The sequence below is a fragment of the Mastigoproctus giganteus genome, chromosome 6, assembly GCF_048544385.1.
Source record: "Mastigoproctus giganteus isolate SK-2022 chromosome 6, ASM4854438v1, whole genome shotgun sequence".
Lineage (NCBI taxonomy): Eukaryota > Metazoa > Arthropoda > Arachnida > Uropygi > Thelyphonidae > Mastigoproctus > Mastigoproctus giganteus.
In genome coordinates this window covers 160,883,621-160,902,332 of record NC_143580.1, presented here as the reverse complement: position 1 = coordinate 160,902,332, position 18,712 = coordinate 160,883,621, and the positions used below count along the sequence as shown (strand labels likewise).

The 18,712-nt window shown below is 38.2% G+C and overlaps 1 protein-coding gene across 1 annotated transcript in view; it reads right to left on the bottom strand.

The window, feature by feature from the left end:
- LOC150084703 (putative glutathione-specific gamma-glutamylcyclotransferase 2) overlaps positions 1–15,535 on the bottom strand; it is a 65,666-nt gene extending 50,131 nt beyond the window's left edge. The window contains exon 1 of the mRNA XM_090375437.1: positions 15,111–15,535. Within this exon, the coding sequence (XP_090231563.1) occupies positions 15,111–15,245 (135 nt within the window). The 5' untranslated portion in view covers positions 15,246–15,535. The remainder of the gene's footprint in view (positions 1–15,110) is intronic.
- Positions 15,536–18,712: the final 3,177 nt, after the last annotated feature.

The following is an 18,712-nucleotide window of genomic DNA, read 5'->3' as shown; positions in this document are numbered from 1 at the left end:
TTATCCCCAGGTCTTTTTTATTCTCCACTTCCCTGAGTGTAGCACCACAGAGTTGGTAAGTTTCTCTTGGGTTACTGCTACCCATATGGAATACTTTGCATTTGTCAATGTTAAACTTCAGTTGCCACTTCTCAGCCCATCTGTCTAACTTTTCTAGATCCTGTGGCAGTAACGTACTGTCTTTACTGTCATTAACAACCCTGCCATCTGCAAACTTGGACATTAAACCTGATATACCTTCATTGATATCATTGATAAATACACAAAACAACAATGGGCCCAGCACCGAACCCTGGGGGACTCCACTAATAACATTAATCCATGTACAGCAGTGTCCATTTATTACCACTCTCTGCTGTCCTCCACTCAACCATCCCTTTACCCATTGCAGTAACTTGCCCTTAATGCCATACAGGAGCGGATTAAGCGGATTGAGGCCCAGGGCGCAGAAGAAAATATTGGGTCCTTTAAAAAAAAAGAGAGACAGGGAAAATAAAAATACATGTTAACCATTTTTTAAATAAGTAAAAAATATTATGTACTATTAATGTTTTATTTCCAATAAAATTTGAATATAATATATGTATAATATAATTAATAATAGCATAATAATAATCACAAAGTTTTGAACTAATAGTTAAACTAATATGTTCAACTAATTTGTTGGGGTTTTGCGTGGGCCCTTCAGAAGTCGGGGCCCAGGGCGCACGCCCGGTGCGCCCGCTGTTAAATCCGCCTCTAATGCCATACCGCTCCAAATTGTATAGCAGTCTTCCATGTGCAACAGTATCAAAAGCTTTCCTGAAATCCAAGTATAGGTAGGTCCTGTTTTACAATGGTCCATTTTACGACTTTTCACATTAACAACCGTTTCAAAATATTACCTGAAAAAATTGAAAATAACAAAAAAAATCACAACTCAGTAGCAGCAACACCTGCAAGTCCAAACACGTACTATGCATTTCTTTTGTTTTTCATGGTGCATTGTGAGTGGAATAGCTATGCCAAGAGTTATTATTATTAATAACCATATGGTGCGAGGAAGCCTAAGGCTTATTCTGCACCAGGAAAAAAAAAATTCCCAAGTTACCCTGAGAGAGAGAGAGAGAGAGAGAGAGAGAGAGAGAGAGAGAGAGAGAGTCAAAAGTAGAAGGGAATCACCAAGAAAGAGAAGAATGATGATATACAGCTCAGGACCCTGGGTGTGCCAAGCCCATACTCACCAGATGTGAGCCCCCCGGTGTTCTCTGTTTACTTTCAGTGTGCCATGTTCGTTTCATCGTGAATTTTCCCTCAATTGTTAATGGGTTACACAGTGTTATTTCTCATTAATAATAATTTTTGCGTAACCAAGAGCTCTAAGCGTAGGGCAGTTTCTGTGGGGGGGGGGGCAAAAAGAGTGTAAAACACTAACAGTTAAGGAGAAAATGGATGTGATCGTCACATGGAGTCTGGTGAGCATTGGTCGGATGTGTGTAAGGCGTTGAGTTTAGCACCTTCTACTATATCAACGATTATGAACAATGCTGATAAAATAAAGCGCACACACATACACAGGGATAACAAGTGTGTCATCCTCCAGAACAACTTATTTATGCAGCGAGACAATGGAAAAAATGGAGAAATTGTTGGTGTTGTGGGTTGATGATATGAACCAAAATAACATTCCTGTTACACAGGTAATTTTGGACAAGGCAAAGTCGTTATTTGACGAAATATGTGAGGAGTCTGGTAGCACTGAAACATTTATGGCCAGCAAAGGGTGGTTTCATCAGTTTAAAAACTGTTGTAAAATTCACAATGTTAAAGTGTCTGGTGAGGTTGCTAGTGCTGACGTTGCAGTGGTGGAAGAGTATCCTTCTGAATTTAAACGATTAATAGAGGAAGGCAACTACCACCCTGATTTAGTTTTTAATGTGGATGAAACGGGTAGTGGAGTCATCACTTGAGTAAATACGTACCCCACAGGACCAAAGTAAAATTTTATTTTATTAATTATTTTATATATAAGTATAAATAAAACATGTGCATTAAATGTTTAAAATATTTAATTATTTATAAAGAACAGAAATATTAGTGCATACTTGGAAAAATTTTGGGAATTTTGGAACCTATCTCATTCAATTACATTATAATTTGGTCGTTTTACGACTTTTCATTTTACGACCCTGTTTTGCTTGAACCTAACCATGTCGTAAAACGGGTCCTACCTGTATATGACATCAAACTTATTTTTTGCATCCAGTTCCTTTGCAACCACATCGTAGTATCCAATCAAATTGGTCAGACAAGATTTCCCCTTCACAAACCCATGCTCTGTCTGAACTATTACCGCTGTCTTGTCTAGGTGATCCTGTATGACCTCTTTAACCAGTGACTCCATTATTTTCCCCGGAACAGAAGTTAAACTAACAGGACTATAATTATTTGTGTCACCCTTTGAACCCCCCTTTGTGAATTGGGGATACACTTGCATATCTCCAGTCCATGGGGACCTCCCCTGACTGTAAGGATTCTCTCATAATTATGGCTAAGGGTTTCCTTAGTTCCTTTGCCACCTGCTTAAATATAACTGGATAGATCTCATTCACCCCAGGTGCCTTTCTTATGTTTAACTTCAACAATTTCTCCTCCACTTTGCTCTCAGTTATTACAAAAATCACTTAGCTCCCTGTTAGAGTTTGATAAACTTCTGGCATTCCCCTCCTTGAATAACTCCTCATGTGTGAATGTAGATGCAAAATACTCATTCAGTTTATCAGCTACTTGAGAAGGATCATTAATAGTCAAACCATCTATGTTAAGTGGACCAATATGATTCGTCTCCTTTCTTCTAGAGTTTATATAAGTAAAGAACTCTTTGCTGTTTTTCTTTGCATAATTTGCCAAAGATTTCTCATAATCTGCCTTCACCTGTCTAACCTCCGTTGTGACTTGATTACTGACTAGCTTACATATGCCATAGGCTTCTGTGTCACCTGATAATTTATATGCATCCCATGCATATTTCTTCTCTGCTACGAGCCTCATTAATTCATCCAACATACATTTAGGCCTGAACGTTGATTAAGTCCCTGAAGGCTTCTCATTTAGAATTCACCGTTAGTAACATATCAGTTGATCCCATTGTATGGAATTTAAAAACTTTCTGAGACCACTGTAGTCACCTTTAAGAAAACAAAAACCTTTCCCTTTAACCTTGATGGTAGTTACATCTTTAAGTAAATCCCACATTAGTAAACTGTGATTTCTATCACCTAGTGGTCCCTTTATCTGAAAATTCTTGATGTATGAATAATCACTACTGATAATCAGATCAAGGGTGTTACTCCCTCTGGTTGCCCCTCAAACATGTTGCTGTAGAAAACAATCCTCCAATAAATCCACAAAAGTCTTGCTAGCGTGTGAGTGACCAAACCACAAGTTCCAGTCAATATCTTGAAAGTTAAAATCTCCCATTACAAGACATTCTGATTTACTTTTTCTCTGCACAACTGTTCATTGTACTCATCAGTCATTAGGACTATAACATACTCCTACTCTCATTTTCCCTTTCCCCGTGTTTATGTCACACAAACAGACTCAACATTGCACTGTCCACCCGTGTCAACTGGAAGCACTTCCTTAGATTTTATGTTTCTTAACTAACAACATAACCCCTCCTCCTCCCTTCCTACGCTGTCTGTCCTTTCTGTACACATTGTACTTCCCAAATTCCAATACTGCACTGCTTATATCTGTGCGACACCATGTCTCTGATATCTCAACATTATCTGCCTTTGATGTCTTGATCAGCACCTCAAATTCATCAATTTTATTTACTATACTTCTAGCATTAGTGTACATGCACTTATTCTTACTCTTAGTTACCCTAACACAGCCCATGCATTTACTTGTTCCATGACAACTCCCAGGAGCTCTTGAAATCCCCAGCAACTTCCTCTCTAGGCTGCTACTCATTACAATAGAAACAGTGCAAGAATCAAGTTCGCTTCTGCCTGGCTACCGTTAATCTTTTATTCTGTGAATCCCCTCAAACTAGCAGTTTTCAGACCCACCTAACACTGCCTCGATAGCATCAGCAAATATTCTTGCACTATTTAAGTGTATCCCAATCCTGTAGAAGCAGTCTCCAATGTAAAAAAAAAAAAAAAAAAAAAAACAGCAAAGACTTCTATGTATATATTAACAGTAGACGGAAGGGGTTGAATCAAATTGGGCAACTTGATGTCTATGGGTTAAATGTTGATGATCCTGATCAGGTTGCAGACAAATTGAATAGGTATTTTGCATCTACATTCACACATGAGGAATTCTTTAGGGAAAAGGATGCCAGAAGTTTTTCAAACTCTAACAAACAATTAAATAATATTGTGATAACTGAAAGGAAAGTGTAGGAGAAACTATTGAGGATTGACATAAAAAAGGCACCTGGGGTAGATGGAATCAATCCAATTATATTAAGGGACGCAGCAAAGGAGGCAAGTAAACCCTTAGCCATAATTATGAGAGCATCCTTAGATTCAGGGGAGGCCCCTGTGGACTGGAGAAGTGCAAATATATCCCCAATTCGTGAATGGGGATCAAAAGGTGACATGAGTAATTACAGACCTGTTAGCTTAACGCCTGTTCCAGGGAAAATAATGGAATCACTGGTTAAAGAAGTAACACAGGATCATTTGGATAGGCATGTAATTATACTGCAATCACATCATGGATTTTTCAAGGGACAGTCTTGTCTAACTAATCTGATAGATTACTGTTATGCAGTGACCAAGAAACTGGATGCAAAAAATAATTTTGACTTCATATAATTGGATTTCAGGAAAGGGTTTGATACTGATACTGTTGCACATAAAAGACTGCAGTGCACACTGGAACAATATTGCATTAAGGGCAAGTTAATGCTTTGAATAAAGGAATGATTAAGTGAAAGAAGACAGAGTGGTTATCAATGGCCACTGCACTTTGTGAACTAATGTTATTTCCCAGTGGAATTCTCAGGGTTCAGTGATGGGCCACTGTTGTTTTCAATACTTATCAGCAGGGGTGTATTCAGGTGGGGGGGACAGATATTAAAGAAAAAGAATGCAGGAGGCATATGAAGAGCTAACTGAAAGACAAAATCTCCAGAAAAACCAATGATTTTGTTCGGTGGTGTAACTATTGTAATGCAGCTGCATTTCGGCCAGATCTTGAAAGGGGCCTGTGAAATTTGGAAAACAGATTCATTACTCAAGACAATTAACGAATTTCATTAATAAACAAGCAATTTTTTCAGCACAGCTGACTAGCAATCCAAGTATTGTTGTGACTGTGCCACAATTATAGAAATAGTAGCAAATAAAAAATAGTCCTGAAATATTCAGCAAAACCACTGCTAAATATACACTGACTGATCACTGAATTATGACCACCTACCTAATACTTTGTAGGTCCTCCTTTTGCCCTCTAACAGCAGCTATCTGACATGGCATTGATTCAACAAGATGTTGGAAGCATTTGGGAGGTATGACCAACCAAGATGTGTGTGTGTGTGTAATGCAGTCAGCAATGCAGGTATGGAGATGATTGGTGTATATAGATGCCTGATATGACTTTCCATAGTACTCCATAAGTGCTCTATGGGATTGATATTGGGGAAGTTCGGAGGCCAATCAGTATGCTGGAAGTTAGAAATGTTTTCCTCAAACCATTCCTGCACAACAAGAGCCCAATGGCTTGGCACATTGTCATCTTGGAAGACACCATCGCCATTCAGGAAAAATTATAACGTAGTGGGGTGTACACAGTCAGCAAGCAGTTGACGATAGCAGAGACCACTGATACATTGTTCCACATGCACAAGGGGTCCAATTTCCTGCCAGTGAAGCATGCCCCACACCATACAACCGGCCTGCACTTTTGATACCATGCATGATAGATCAAGAGCCTCATGTTGTTGACGCCAAATCTGTACATGACCATCCGTGGTGTAGAGTAAATAACGTGACTCATCTGACCAGCACATCTTCCAATCTTCTAACATCCAACTTGCATGCTCTTTGCACTAGGTGATTCTTTTATGCCGATGAACCTTGGTTAGAAGAGGATGCCGTAGGGGTTGTCTGCTGGTATAGCCCATACATGCGAGCATGGTCATGCCAGATATTGTTCCCGGTTGGCCCATGTTGTATTGGGTAGTCAACTCTTCAACAGTGCTGTGCCTGTTCGAGTCGTCGGACCCAGCGCTCACCTCTAACGTCAACCTTTCACTGACCTTTGCATTTTGTCATTGGGTTGTTGTTTGACCATTTTAACACCAGTCCTGGTACACTTTAACTACGACGGCTCTCAAACACCCCACCAGTTCAGCCATTTGGAAAATCGAGGCACCAGCTTGTCAAGAACCCACAATCTGCCCTTTATCAAAGTCCGATAAATCCTTTCTTTTACCCATCATGCTCAGAATTTTACTACCTACTGAACCACTGACACCTTATCTATGTTATGTAGAACAACTAACTCTGCACTCTCATACCTCACATGGTCAACGGGTCGCATTCAGTTTTCATAGGGGTGGTCATAATTCACTGTTCACTCAGTGTAGATATACATCACATCTGATTTTATTCTAGTGTTGAATTTATTTTACATTTTTTGTGTGTGGGTACACTAATTGTTGTCGGAGGACAATATGTTTTATTTTATAATACACAAATTTGTCACATAACAGTCTAGCTATAGCCAGTGTTGTCATTTTAGTTGCCTTAGATTTGCCTTTTTTTCTCATTTATTCATATTCCTCGCCATCCAAGGACTATGAATGAGTTATTAGTATGCTAACCAGAGACACATCTAAATTACCGATCCTTTGATCCTCACATACGTCGATGATGTTCTGTACATGGTCAGTATGTTGAGAGGAACCTTTTGTGTAATTAGTGTTTAATCAATGGTATTCAGAGAGCAGATTAAGCAATGACAATGAAGAGTAAAACATCTACTTCAGTCGCCCCCAAAATTAGTGAGTCTCCATCACACAATTGTCTATCCAACATGTCACGCCAAAGCACGTAGTTTCATTAAATTTATGGTTTTGAGGTTCATTTGCCATTTTCACAACAACATTCTACCCTTGTCTATTGCTTTCTTTCTAAACAGGCAACAGGACTGGACTTTGTTGCTTTTAATATATTTTATAACCATTTTATATGTATCTGTTCTGTTTTCGCTTGTGGTGAGAAAATTTGTAAATTTACTTGAAGGAGAAACTGGGGAAACGAGTGGGAAATGAAACAAAAGAATTCAGCCAAACACAGATACGGTATTTTCATTTTGCATTATTGCCAGCAAAAAAAAAAGTTCTGCAGCTGTTATCAAGCATGTACTATTCTGTGATTCTACATTTTCAAGTGTAGTGTTTTTTTTTTTTTTTTTTTGTTAGTTGTTGGTGCATCGGCTTCTGTGGCCATATTGCACCTCCCAAGGTTTTTGCATTTTCCACTCTGATCCAAGCCCAAGGCGGGATTCGAACCTGCAACCTTTGGGTTGCCAGGCTCAAGTGTAGTGATTTTACACTTTCAAGTTTCTAAAATTAAAAAAAAAAAATTCACCCATTACCATTATACAACCATTCTTTTCTAATCTGTAATAGAAAGGCTGAAAATGTAAGTAAATTTATTATTCTGTTTTTCATTAGTTTACATGAAGGACCATTCACACATTTTGAATGATCCACGATGTCTGTGATCGTCAATGTTGTCCAGTTATGATACTAATGTTACTCATTGCTGTAGATTTATTATTATTATTATTTTTACTATTATTTGCATTTTGTTACAAATTGACAGAACAATCTATAATTTTGTTACTCTGGTGTCAGTAATTTTTTTTTTTTTTTAATTTTTTTTTTTTTTTATTGAAAACCTGTTGATGGATTAGAGAAAGATATATGAATTTCAAAAAGTTATTTTTCTTGTCCTCACTTTTTTTTTTTCCTTTTGCGCTCAGTAAACACTGAATGCACACCTCTGAATAGAGAAGTGTGCATTAATTTGATTTATGTGTGCAATGCAATGCAGTGCTCACTTTGTAGTGATTCTGTAATAAGTGATTTTATGAATGAATTTTCTGTTTATACTCTGGGGTGACTATACGGTCAAAGGAGTTAACAAGATAGGGAAAATACAAGAAACGGCACCATATTTAGCAGTCACGGGCATGGGTACTGGCAGAATATTTTGCAAGGCTCGAAAAATGGGAATAAATTTTTTGTTAACCAATTTTTCAAATACATGCAATATTTGAATTAAGTTAAGTTTGACTGATTTATGTGTACAGGTGCGCCAACATTTCGTGATCAGTGGAGAAAGTACTTGTGTTTTGAAAGAAAGAATTTGTATTGTTTTAATGTTCTAATAAATTAATGAAAATATTAAAAATTGTGTATTACTTCGAAATCCAAAGGCAGTGCACTTGAACCATGCGCACCCATGAACCCGGCATGAACCCTGGTCACTCAAGGTACATGAACTTATGACCCTCGCACCTGATCACTTGGCTGTGGCGGCCTTCATGTAAGTGAGTTTATTATTCCAGTTTTCATAAGTTTACATGATGGACCATTCACCAATTATGAATGGTCCATGACGTCAATGATCATCAAACGTTGTATAGTTTGCTATACTAATATATGTTACCCATTGCTCAAGATATATTTTTATTTATTTTTTTTTTGCATTTTGTTACAATTTGACAGGATTTGTAATTTTATAACTCTGATGTAAGTATTTTTTTTTTTTTATTGAAAAATTTGTTGCTGGATCATATAATATGAATTTCCACTAATCACTCAGAACTCTTCAACTTCCTTTCTTTGAAAATTGACTTTCTGTAGTCTAACTTTCCTATTATGGAGGGTTGCATTATGCTTGTTCACTTTTCAAAAAGAGAGAGAGAGAGAGAGAAAAACGCCTCCAGTGTTCTTTTTCTTTAGCATCTTTGAGCCATTGATCGTAAAAGTGTTGACTAATTTTTTTTTTCCTCTTATGAATTTTCATATTAAACTATAATTCATATGTGTAATTTTGCCTCCTTTTGAAAATGAGAAAAAAAATATAGTCAACACTTTTACAATCAATGGCTCAAAGATGCTAAATATAAGAACTGGCTCTACAAGTTAGATGGTGATTATTTAAAATGTTTTTGTAAATATTTAAATGCATGTTGGCAGCCGAATTAAGTGATATTCAAAGGCACTGTAATACAAACGACGCACAAGAAAGCCAAAGAACCCTTTAGTTTTCAGCATCAGAAAATTGGATACAGAATGTGCAACGGCAGAAAGCAGCATAGCATTTTTCATAGGAGGTTTTGTGGGGTCTGAAGCTTATACAATAAATTTTGGGGCCCTTTTTAAGAAAAATAATGCAAAATTTCTTTGTATTTTTCTTAAAGTTGGTGGCCACTCAAAGTTCAGGTGGTGCTGGAATCTCCAATGCCAACACAGTGTGATGGAGGGGAAGTCAGAATAGAAAGAGACAGCAGTCTCTTTCTATTCTGACTATCTTCACTATTTATAGTGAAGCTTCATTAGCTTCACTATAAATCCACCTCTGCACATACTTCTTTATTCTTTCCTTTTATAATTTTCTTATTTCATAAACTTGTTTGCTCCATGTGTTATATTGCCAAATGTTTGGAAATATATTATTGTCATTTTTTGTGATTAATATGTATTATTATTCACATGCTTTCCTAATATTTGAAAAAAAGATAATCAATAAAACATTATTTATGTGCGTGTATAAGTGTTCCTAGCTCTATCTAAAAAAAAAAAAAAAAAAACATTCAAACATCTGGTCCCCATGTTCCCCTTACAATGGTGCCTGATATGCCACTGCTTATCAGTGATATTGATGAAGGTATATCGGGCTTAATGTCTGTTTGCAGATGATAGAAATGTGGGCAGGGTGGTTAGTGACAGTAATCAGGGTGAGCTACTGCAACAAGATCTAGGAAAATTGGGTTGATGAGCTGTTGAAGTTTAACAATGACAAATGAGAGGTAGTGCACATAAGTAGCATTAAACCCTAAATAACTTATCAACTGTATGATACTACACTCAGGGTAGTGGAGAATGAAAAGATTGGGGATGATTGTGAAGTCAGACATGAAATTCTCTGAGCAGTGTACAAACACTGCCAGGACAGCTCATGGCGTTTTGTCAAAGATATACAGAAACTTTGCTAGTACGGATAAGGCTGTGATTATCCCTTTGTATAAGGCAATGGTTAGGCTGCATCTTGAGTACTGTATACAGGTCTGGAGCCCTTGCTTTAGGAAGATGTATATCTGCTCGAACAGGTGCAGAATAGGGCAACCCGATTGGTGAAGGAAACAAAAGGGTGCTCTTAGCTAGAAAGGCTTCAGTTCTGCAAATTGCAGTGGTGTGTCAAGACCAGGCGCCTGCAAGGAGATCTGATTAAGGTGTTTAAGGCCGTGAACGGACTGAGTAAGCTGAATGCTAATGGTCCTCCACTTGCTGAGACTACACACGAGAGGGAGGACAAATTCAAGTTGAGGAAGGATGGTTGCAGGGTAGATGTATGGAAGCTTGCCTTCAGCCAGTGGGGTTTTGTCATGAGGTGATTGATTGTTGGAACAGGCTTCTATCTGTTGTTGCAGAAGTGGATAGGCTGAATAAATTCAAGGGAGAACTATACAAATTTTTGTTGGGATATAGATGGGTGAACTGTTTTTTTTTTTTGGCTGATGCTATATAAGCTTGCTGTCTTGCATTATTTCCCTTTACCACTACTTCAGGTAATAGGTGGAAAAATGCCATTAGATTTTCAAGTAATCTTTAGAGGTCTGTCCTACTACACATGTTTGGGTGTTGAACATAGCTTTCAAGGCCCTAGGTTTGATATAGCCAACGACCCACAGAAGGAGAGAGAAAAGCTTTGGTAACGGTTAATGGATAGATGGCAAGGAATTTGAACTGAAAGTATGAAAGGTGCTATTACTCTGAAATTTTTTCCAAATGTAAGGAACATAGCATATAATAGAGCAACATGGTTTAAACTTAATTTGCACTGAACATAGCTCATTTAATGCAAAATCCAGCCAATTGGATATTTCTAATAGAAAACTACATATTATTGTGGACTATAAGAAAAGTGGGAGCATATTATGTACTACTTACTACTATAAAGCATACCCAGAACTAAGGCAGGAATTGATCACTCCAGCCTAGCCTGACTTGAAAATGGCAATGGCAGTTCACTATTGCAACTTAGGCTCATTTCATTGCATTTTAAACTTATGCTAGGTCGGCATTTGAGATGCACTGCTTTGCTATGAAGAATTGAGGAACAAACAGACATTCATAACGGAAAAGCAACTGATGTGTGACATGTTCTGAAACTTGGATAGGAAGCATACTCCAAATAAATGAAGACCATGTTGTTAGAATGTTAAGATCAGTGTTGAATAGTCTGTTCAATCTGTTCTGGACCCTCGAACTTAATGTGCTAAAGCCTTAGCTGGATTAAAAACTGCAATGGATTTGGCTTATAAGAAAACAAGGAGTCTCAGTAGTGCCATAAAATGCTACAGCAAGTTTGGATTCTATTTTTGAGAATACATTTCTTTGGAAATAAATCTTATTGAAGCACCGACTGCCTTGTATAGAGGTTCCTGGGAACAGAGAATGTTATAAGTGGAGGTGGGCATGGATGTGTGATCTGTTCTTGTACAATGGGTGTCTAATTGCACACTACAGCACTGTTAGGTGTTAAGTAGACTTATCTCTAGCTCCCTCCTGACATGCTATATCATGACCTTATATATTGTTATATGACTAAACTGCTCCTGTTAGCACCTACTTGTGTTGCACTGAGACAACTGATCTATCATGCTCTTGTGCTGCATTGTGACTACACTGATGAGCCAAAACATTATGACAACCTACCTAATATGATGTTGGTCTTCCACGTGCAGCCAAAACAGCTCGTACCTGATGAGGCATGGATGCTACAAGATTTCTAAATGTGGCTTGTAGTATCTGGCACCAACATGTAACCAGCAGATCCTTTAACTCCTGTAAGGTCCTCACAGTTGATACACTGCAGATCAGAGTTGCTGTTCCAACACAAACCACAGATGCTCAATGGGATTGGTGTCTGGGGAATTTGGAGCCAATACCTGGAAGTCTTCCTCATGTTCCATAAACCAGTCTTGAACAATCCAGGTGGTGTTGCATGGCACATTATCCTGCTGAAAGACAGCACCACCAGACGGGAAGACCATTGCCATGAAAGGGTGTACTGGTCAGCAATGATGTTTAGGTAGGTGGTAGATGTCAGAGTGCCCGGCATATGGGGAAGGCACCATCATTTCCCCAGGTAAACGATGCACATGTACCCGGCCATCCACATGGTGCAACAGGAAACGTGAAGAGGCCGCTCCTAGTGCCCCTTTCAATCGCTCAAGGTCCAGTTTCAATGCTCGCATGCCCATTGTAGGCACTGTCGTCGGTGAACCATGGTTAGCATGAGCACTCAGAGCGGCCTGTGGCTGTGCAGCCCCATTGTCGGCAGGGTTCGATGTACTGTGTGTTTTGACACATTACTCCCATCACCAGCACTCCAATTACTGGCGAGTTGCACCACAGTCACCCTTCTGTTGCCACGTACCATCCTGGAGAGCCTTCGCTCACCTCAAGCATCAATAAGCCGTGGTCGTCCAACAACTCACCGGCAGTTTGTGGGTTTTGCCGTCCTCAGACCACTTTCGGTAGGTCCTAACCATGGCTGACTGCGAGCACCCCACCAGCTGTGCCGTTTCAGATATGCTCTGACCCAGTCGTCTGGCCATTACAATTTGGCCTTTGTCAAATTCACTTAAGTCCGCTGCCTTTCCCATCTGAAGAACAAGAGTAACACTGATTAACGGAGCTCAGTATCAGGTGTTTTTTTATACCATGTCCCGACCCGTGCCGTAGTTTACCTACAGTTGCTTCAATTTGCGTAATGACTTGCTGGTCATAATGTTTTGGCTCATCGGTGTATTATCCTTAGTGTTTCACGTAGCTTCTGCTACATTGTAACTAGTGACTATTCATGCACCTCCTTATGCTGCAGAATCACTTCATGAAGCCCGTACTGCTGCAAGCCAAATAAGCTTGATTAATTTACAAACTGTTTATACAACTTTGTGCCGTGATGTAACTAAACACTTCATCCTTTGTGCAGTCAATTACTTCTTACTGGTGCTGCTGGGACTTAACTAATAAATTTATACAATTCATTCTATTGCACTCTGACTGTCACATGATGCCTGAACTACAACACTTATGACGTAATAATAGTTCAGCTTGTGGCTGAACTATTACCATGACATGAGTTACTACAATGCCATAATGCAGCTCTTTGTGCTGCATTATGGCACTGTAGTAACTCATAATGATTGAGCTTCTTTTGCTGCTGGCTGACTGAATTATTGCATCATCAAAGGACTTCTTGTGCTAATGACCAAAGAACAGACCAGGATGCAACTTTTGGTACCAATATGAAATGAGAACAGATTAGGAGGGATCACACATCTCCTTGTGCTGCTTGTGACTGAACTACTACTACTACTACTACTACAATGTCCTAAAAGCGACTTGTGCTGCTCACTAACTTATGACACATCCTCAACTGAAAGAAACCTATCATAGATAGCTTTAGGAAGCTGTATATCCAATAAACTTTTGGACAACTCAGTTCTGTCAAAAGAAAGAAAATGATCTTGGATATTTCAAAAGAAGAAAAGCGATTAGCTCTAACTTTCTTTCTGTGAATAAAGAGAGGGAAACATGTCCAGTAGCAATAACTATGTTACTATTAATGTCTATCTATATATTATCTATATAATATTGTAAATAGGTGGTAGGGTTGGCAAAAAATTGGCTGAGACTGCCTAGTGTAACAAATAAAAAAAAGTCTGCACAAGTAACACAGTGGTTACAATCACATCCTCCCAACACCGGGTGGAAAAGGCCTGGGTTTGAATCCTGTCAAATGTGAAGAACTTTTATGAGCTTTTTTCACTCTACAGCTGAGTTAGTCTTGGGCAGGGATTGTAAAGTTCTCCCCGACAAACTTTTTTTTTTTTTATGAAAACCCCAAACTTAATACCGTGCTTGGGTTGGAGGTTGAGAAGACGAAAGAAGGTATTTGTTGACATTAGACTTGAACTTCTGTAGACTGCACTTTTCAGGAAATACGTACGAAGGAAGGTTGTTCCAGAAAATGGCAATTGAATGAATAAATGAGGAAGATGAAAACTTGGATTTAATGTCTGGCAAAATGACCAGATAATACATGCAATTTATAGACATATTACACACGAGCAGATAAGTTTGTTCTCAGGCGACTAATATTACAATGTTTTTATACACAGTGGAAGTTGACACATCAGAAAAAAGGTTCTGCTATCACACTAGCTATTTTTGCTGGGGAAGAAGGTTCTTTATTGGCCTTTCTAATTTAATATCAAAATGGGTGTGCAATTATTTTCCATTTAGTAACTGGATTTTTTCCATACAAGTCTTGCACCTGCATCTTTATTAGTGGTGAAGGAAGATCTCCAGGATATTTACTTTGCATTTGCCAGGGTTTGATTCCTCTATAATTTAATGAGATATCATAGCCTATTGTACCAGATTTGCCAACTTGGAAGCAGAGATTCATTGATTCATGAGGAGGGCTGGAATTTCTACGACTAAGAGGCCACATGTAAACTGAATTTACTGAGCCAAATATGAAACTTCATAGCATTATTCATTCAACTGTGAAATTCAAGTTTAAGTTGTTTTCAGAATTACTGACCGTTGAAATCTGGTGGCTTTCTGTGAATATTTTGTCCATTATATAACCAGTCATTATAAAACCCACAACCAGTCTCTTGACATTTAAAAGATTAGAATCTCGCACATCCTATATATTACTGGAGCGCAAAGCTCCATTAGCACTTACCACAAATTATCCATATAAATTCTTCAAATTCATAACTTTTCCCCATTTAACTGATAATTAAGAAATGATTCCTACCGAATTAAATTAAATATTTAATCTTCTTACCTTGTCCAATGTCCCTCGGTGAACACTATTCCCTTGCCAAAATCTACGGACGTATCCTTCGATATAACCAACCTCCCTGTTATGATATTCAAATCCCTGATTCCATACTAATGAACCGTAACCGAACACCCACATCTCCGAAAAATTTACAATCCAGGATTTCGGCCAAGTGAAGTAACACGGCTGTCAGTACATTCTTAGGCGAAGTGAACGTGGCTCTGCGAGGCCAAACTACTTAACGAAAGAAACTTACAGCTGATGCAACCGCTATCAGCGGTTACGCGATCGCTGTAAGTGGAAGAGAAGGATGCCACTAGTTTCGGTAACAAAGTATATCGAATAACATATTTGCATCAAGTTCGAAGATTTACACAATAGTGAACTTTATGCGCTGTGGGTTATCACTGTAATATTTCTCTCCACTTTTTAAAACTGTACTTTTGTATACATGACCGACTGATCGAGGCAGGTCATCGTAGGTTAAGGTTATGAAAAAGGTCAGAATGTTGAACTGGCAAAGGTCCACGTTCTTAATTTGGCAGCCGAAAAAAAGAAACCGAAACTGCAATAAATAAAAAATAAATAAATCATAATAATAAATTGAATATAAACGTATATGCGGTGATCTAGAAACATATATTAAAGCGAATTGGGATTTTTTAAAAAAAAATGGGCTTAAGATTAGATTGCTACCTTTTTTTAGGTTTTCGCTAACATAAATCAAACCAGCATCTCCAAAATGCAAAGTGTGAATTGTTCCACGTGAACAAGGTGCCAACCCATAAAAATGAACTACAATTGGATATTCCTGAAAAAATATTTGTATGTCCGCAAAGACATACAAAATACAAAACAAACGCAGTGTGCAATTGGGCGCCCACCTCGGCAGTACAACGCACGTCTGTTACTAGTTCAGTAACAGACGTGCGTCAAAACTGATTTTCTCTTCATAGCTCAAACCAATATCTGCTCTGACCTCTTTCAGTAGCAAGGAAGAAAAATATTCTCCCGTAATGGAGCAAGATTATTACTTTCATAAGGTTTTTCCTCTATAAGGTCGAAAAAGCTGCTATTAGAAGTAATCTATGTTTATGGCTTTGAATGGTTGAGCATTCTTCCTCTTGCTCAGACTGCACACAGGAGGGAGCATAAATTCAGATTGAGGAAGGATGGTTACAGGACGGATGTGCGGAGGTTTGCTTTTAGGCAGAGGGTGATCTTCAACGAAATTGCATCTGTTGTGGAAGTGAGTAGTTAAATTCAGATTCAATGAAAAAAATAGAGGAATGATTTAAAGGGATAAACAGGTGGTGTGGGATTTTTTTTTTTTTTTTTTTTCGGCTGATACTTCATAAAATTGTTTTCTTGCACCATTTGCCACTGCTAATACTAATACGAAATGCCACCGCCCACAATAAAACGGATAAATAACTGGAATACTGTTGATGTTATGTAATTGCATATTAATTAATATTATTATTTTCAATCAGTGATGATCCCAAGATTTTCTCAAGGTGTAAAGCTAAAGCGGTATTTCGGGAAACATTAAGCTTTATTTTGTAGCAGTAAAATATCCACATTATTTTTTTTTATCATAGAGAAGGCTATAGCTCTTGGGACCCCCACTGTTCCTAATTATACAGTCCAGACACTACTTTTGAATCAATATCGTATAAAAACTTTTTTAAATTAAAAATCGAAACGGTTGTAACTCACATGCAGCTATGATAGCACATTCCTTCTTTCCTCCTTGTTATAACAGAATATTGCTGTCATTGAAACTATTGCTTAGAATGAACCGAGGCGCTGTTCTATGTTGTCATATGCATTCCCAAATTCTTATGCATAACCTGATTATTAAAACAAGTCATTTTATTAACGAGCTTTCAGGTTCGCAAATGTTTCCACTTCTGTGCTCATTGAAACTAAGCATGAACTTACTGTGTTTTCTTCTAGGCGCCTCCGTAGCTAGCCAAGTGGGCAGGAGCAGCAGTGCGTAGTACACGCTTCTTGATTAGACCAGGGTTCGAGCCCGTGTCCACCAAATACGGAGGATGTGGAAAGGTCAGGGAATGACCACCGCATATCCCCGGAGCAATAAGGCCTTAGTTGCTAATGCTCCTAAAAACCAAATAAAAACAAACTGTTTCTTTCCAGTCTAAATTATTGAAGTGGAAAATTAAAAAAAAAAAAAAAAAAAAAAATACATAACTAGAACAAATTAAAATAGTCTTATTTTATGAAATCATTTCCTTTAATATTAAAGAAAATGATATTATCATTAATATTAACGATAACAAATAAATATCGTTAATACAGTTGAAGTGCATTAATGACATGACGTGTAGTGGCTCCGACTTTAAGTAAAATGACACAATAACCTTTATAGAAAACTATTTATTTTATTTTTATTATTATTGCTCTAATAGACTAAGGCGCATTTAGGGCTAGAGCCTCAAGCTGCGAACAAATTTAGACTATGTATATAAAGTGCTTAGCATCATAATACACAGCCATTTCTGAATAAACAGAAAATTTTTAAGGTGGCATCGTTTTAGGTTATATCTCATATTGTGAATACCTTCATAACGAGTTGCCATGATATTGCACTACTTCGAATAAGTAACGCTTCACCTAAGGAGAAGACTAGTGTTACTTATTCTCAGATAGGTACCACCACCCAGACAGCACTGTTTCAGGGCTATTTGGCCCTTCGTCAGTGAGTGGGTAGGTACCCAAGTGATGCAATGATGGCAAAAACAGTTATGAAGTATAACTCCACAGTATGAGAGATGCTTGATGGTGTATGATGTATTTAGACTAAGGCGCATTTAGGGCTAGAGCCTCAAGCTGCGAACAAATTTAGACTATGTATATAAAGTGCTTAGCATCATAATACACAGCCATTTCTGAATAAACAGAAAATTTTTAAGGTGGCATCGTTTTAGGTTATATCTCATATTGCATCACTTGGGTACCTACCCACTCACTGACGAAGGGCCAAATAGCCCTGAAACAGTGCTGTCTGGGTGGTGGTACCTATCTGAGAATAAGTAACACTAGTCTTCTCCTTAGGTGAAGCGTTACTTATTCGAAGTAGTGCAATATCATGGCAACTCGTTATGAAGGTATTCACAATATGAGATATAACCTAAAACGATGCCACCTTAAAAATTTTCTGTTTATTCAGAAATGGCTGTGTATTATGATGCTAAGCACTTTATATACATATTGCTCTAATATTATTTCTCCCTGATTTGGGGTTCCACCTCGTGGCGGGTATTGCTACCAAGTACACAGGGTGAACGTTGTTGTCTGGTGTTACTGGTCGAGGAACTCTCTGACTGTTCTACAGGTGTTCAGGATTGAACACCTGTAGTGTGTTTTTGGAAGTAATCCTTCAGGTTAACAATCACTGTCTTCTGTTGCTCAATGAGGTCTATCAGGCCCCTTCCTCCTCCTTTCCGGGCAATTGTCAGTCCCTCCACGGCTGATTTCGGGTTGTGTTGGTGGCTCTTGGTCATCATTGTCCTTGTCTTTAACATCCTCCAGTTCGGTGTTAGTCCAATATATCACTCCAAAGCAGTATTTTAGCACTGGGA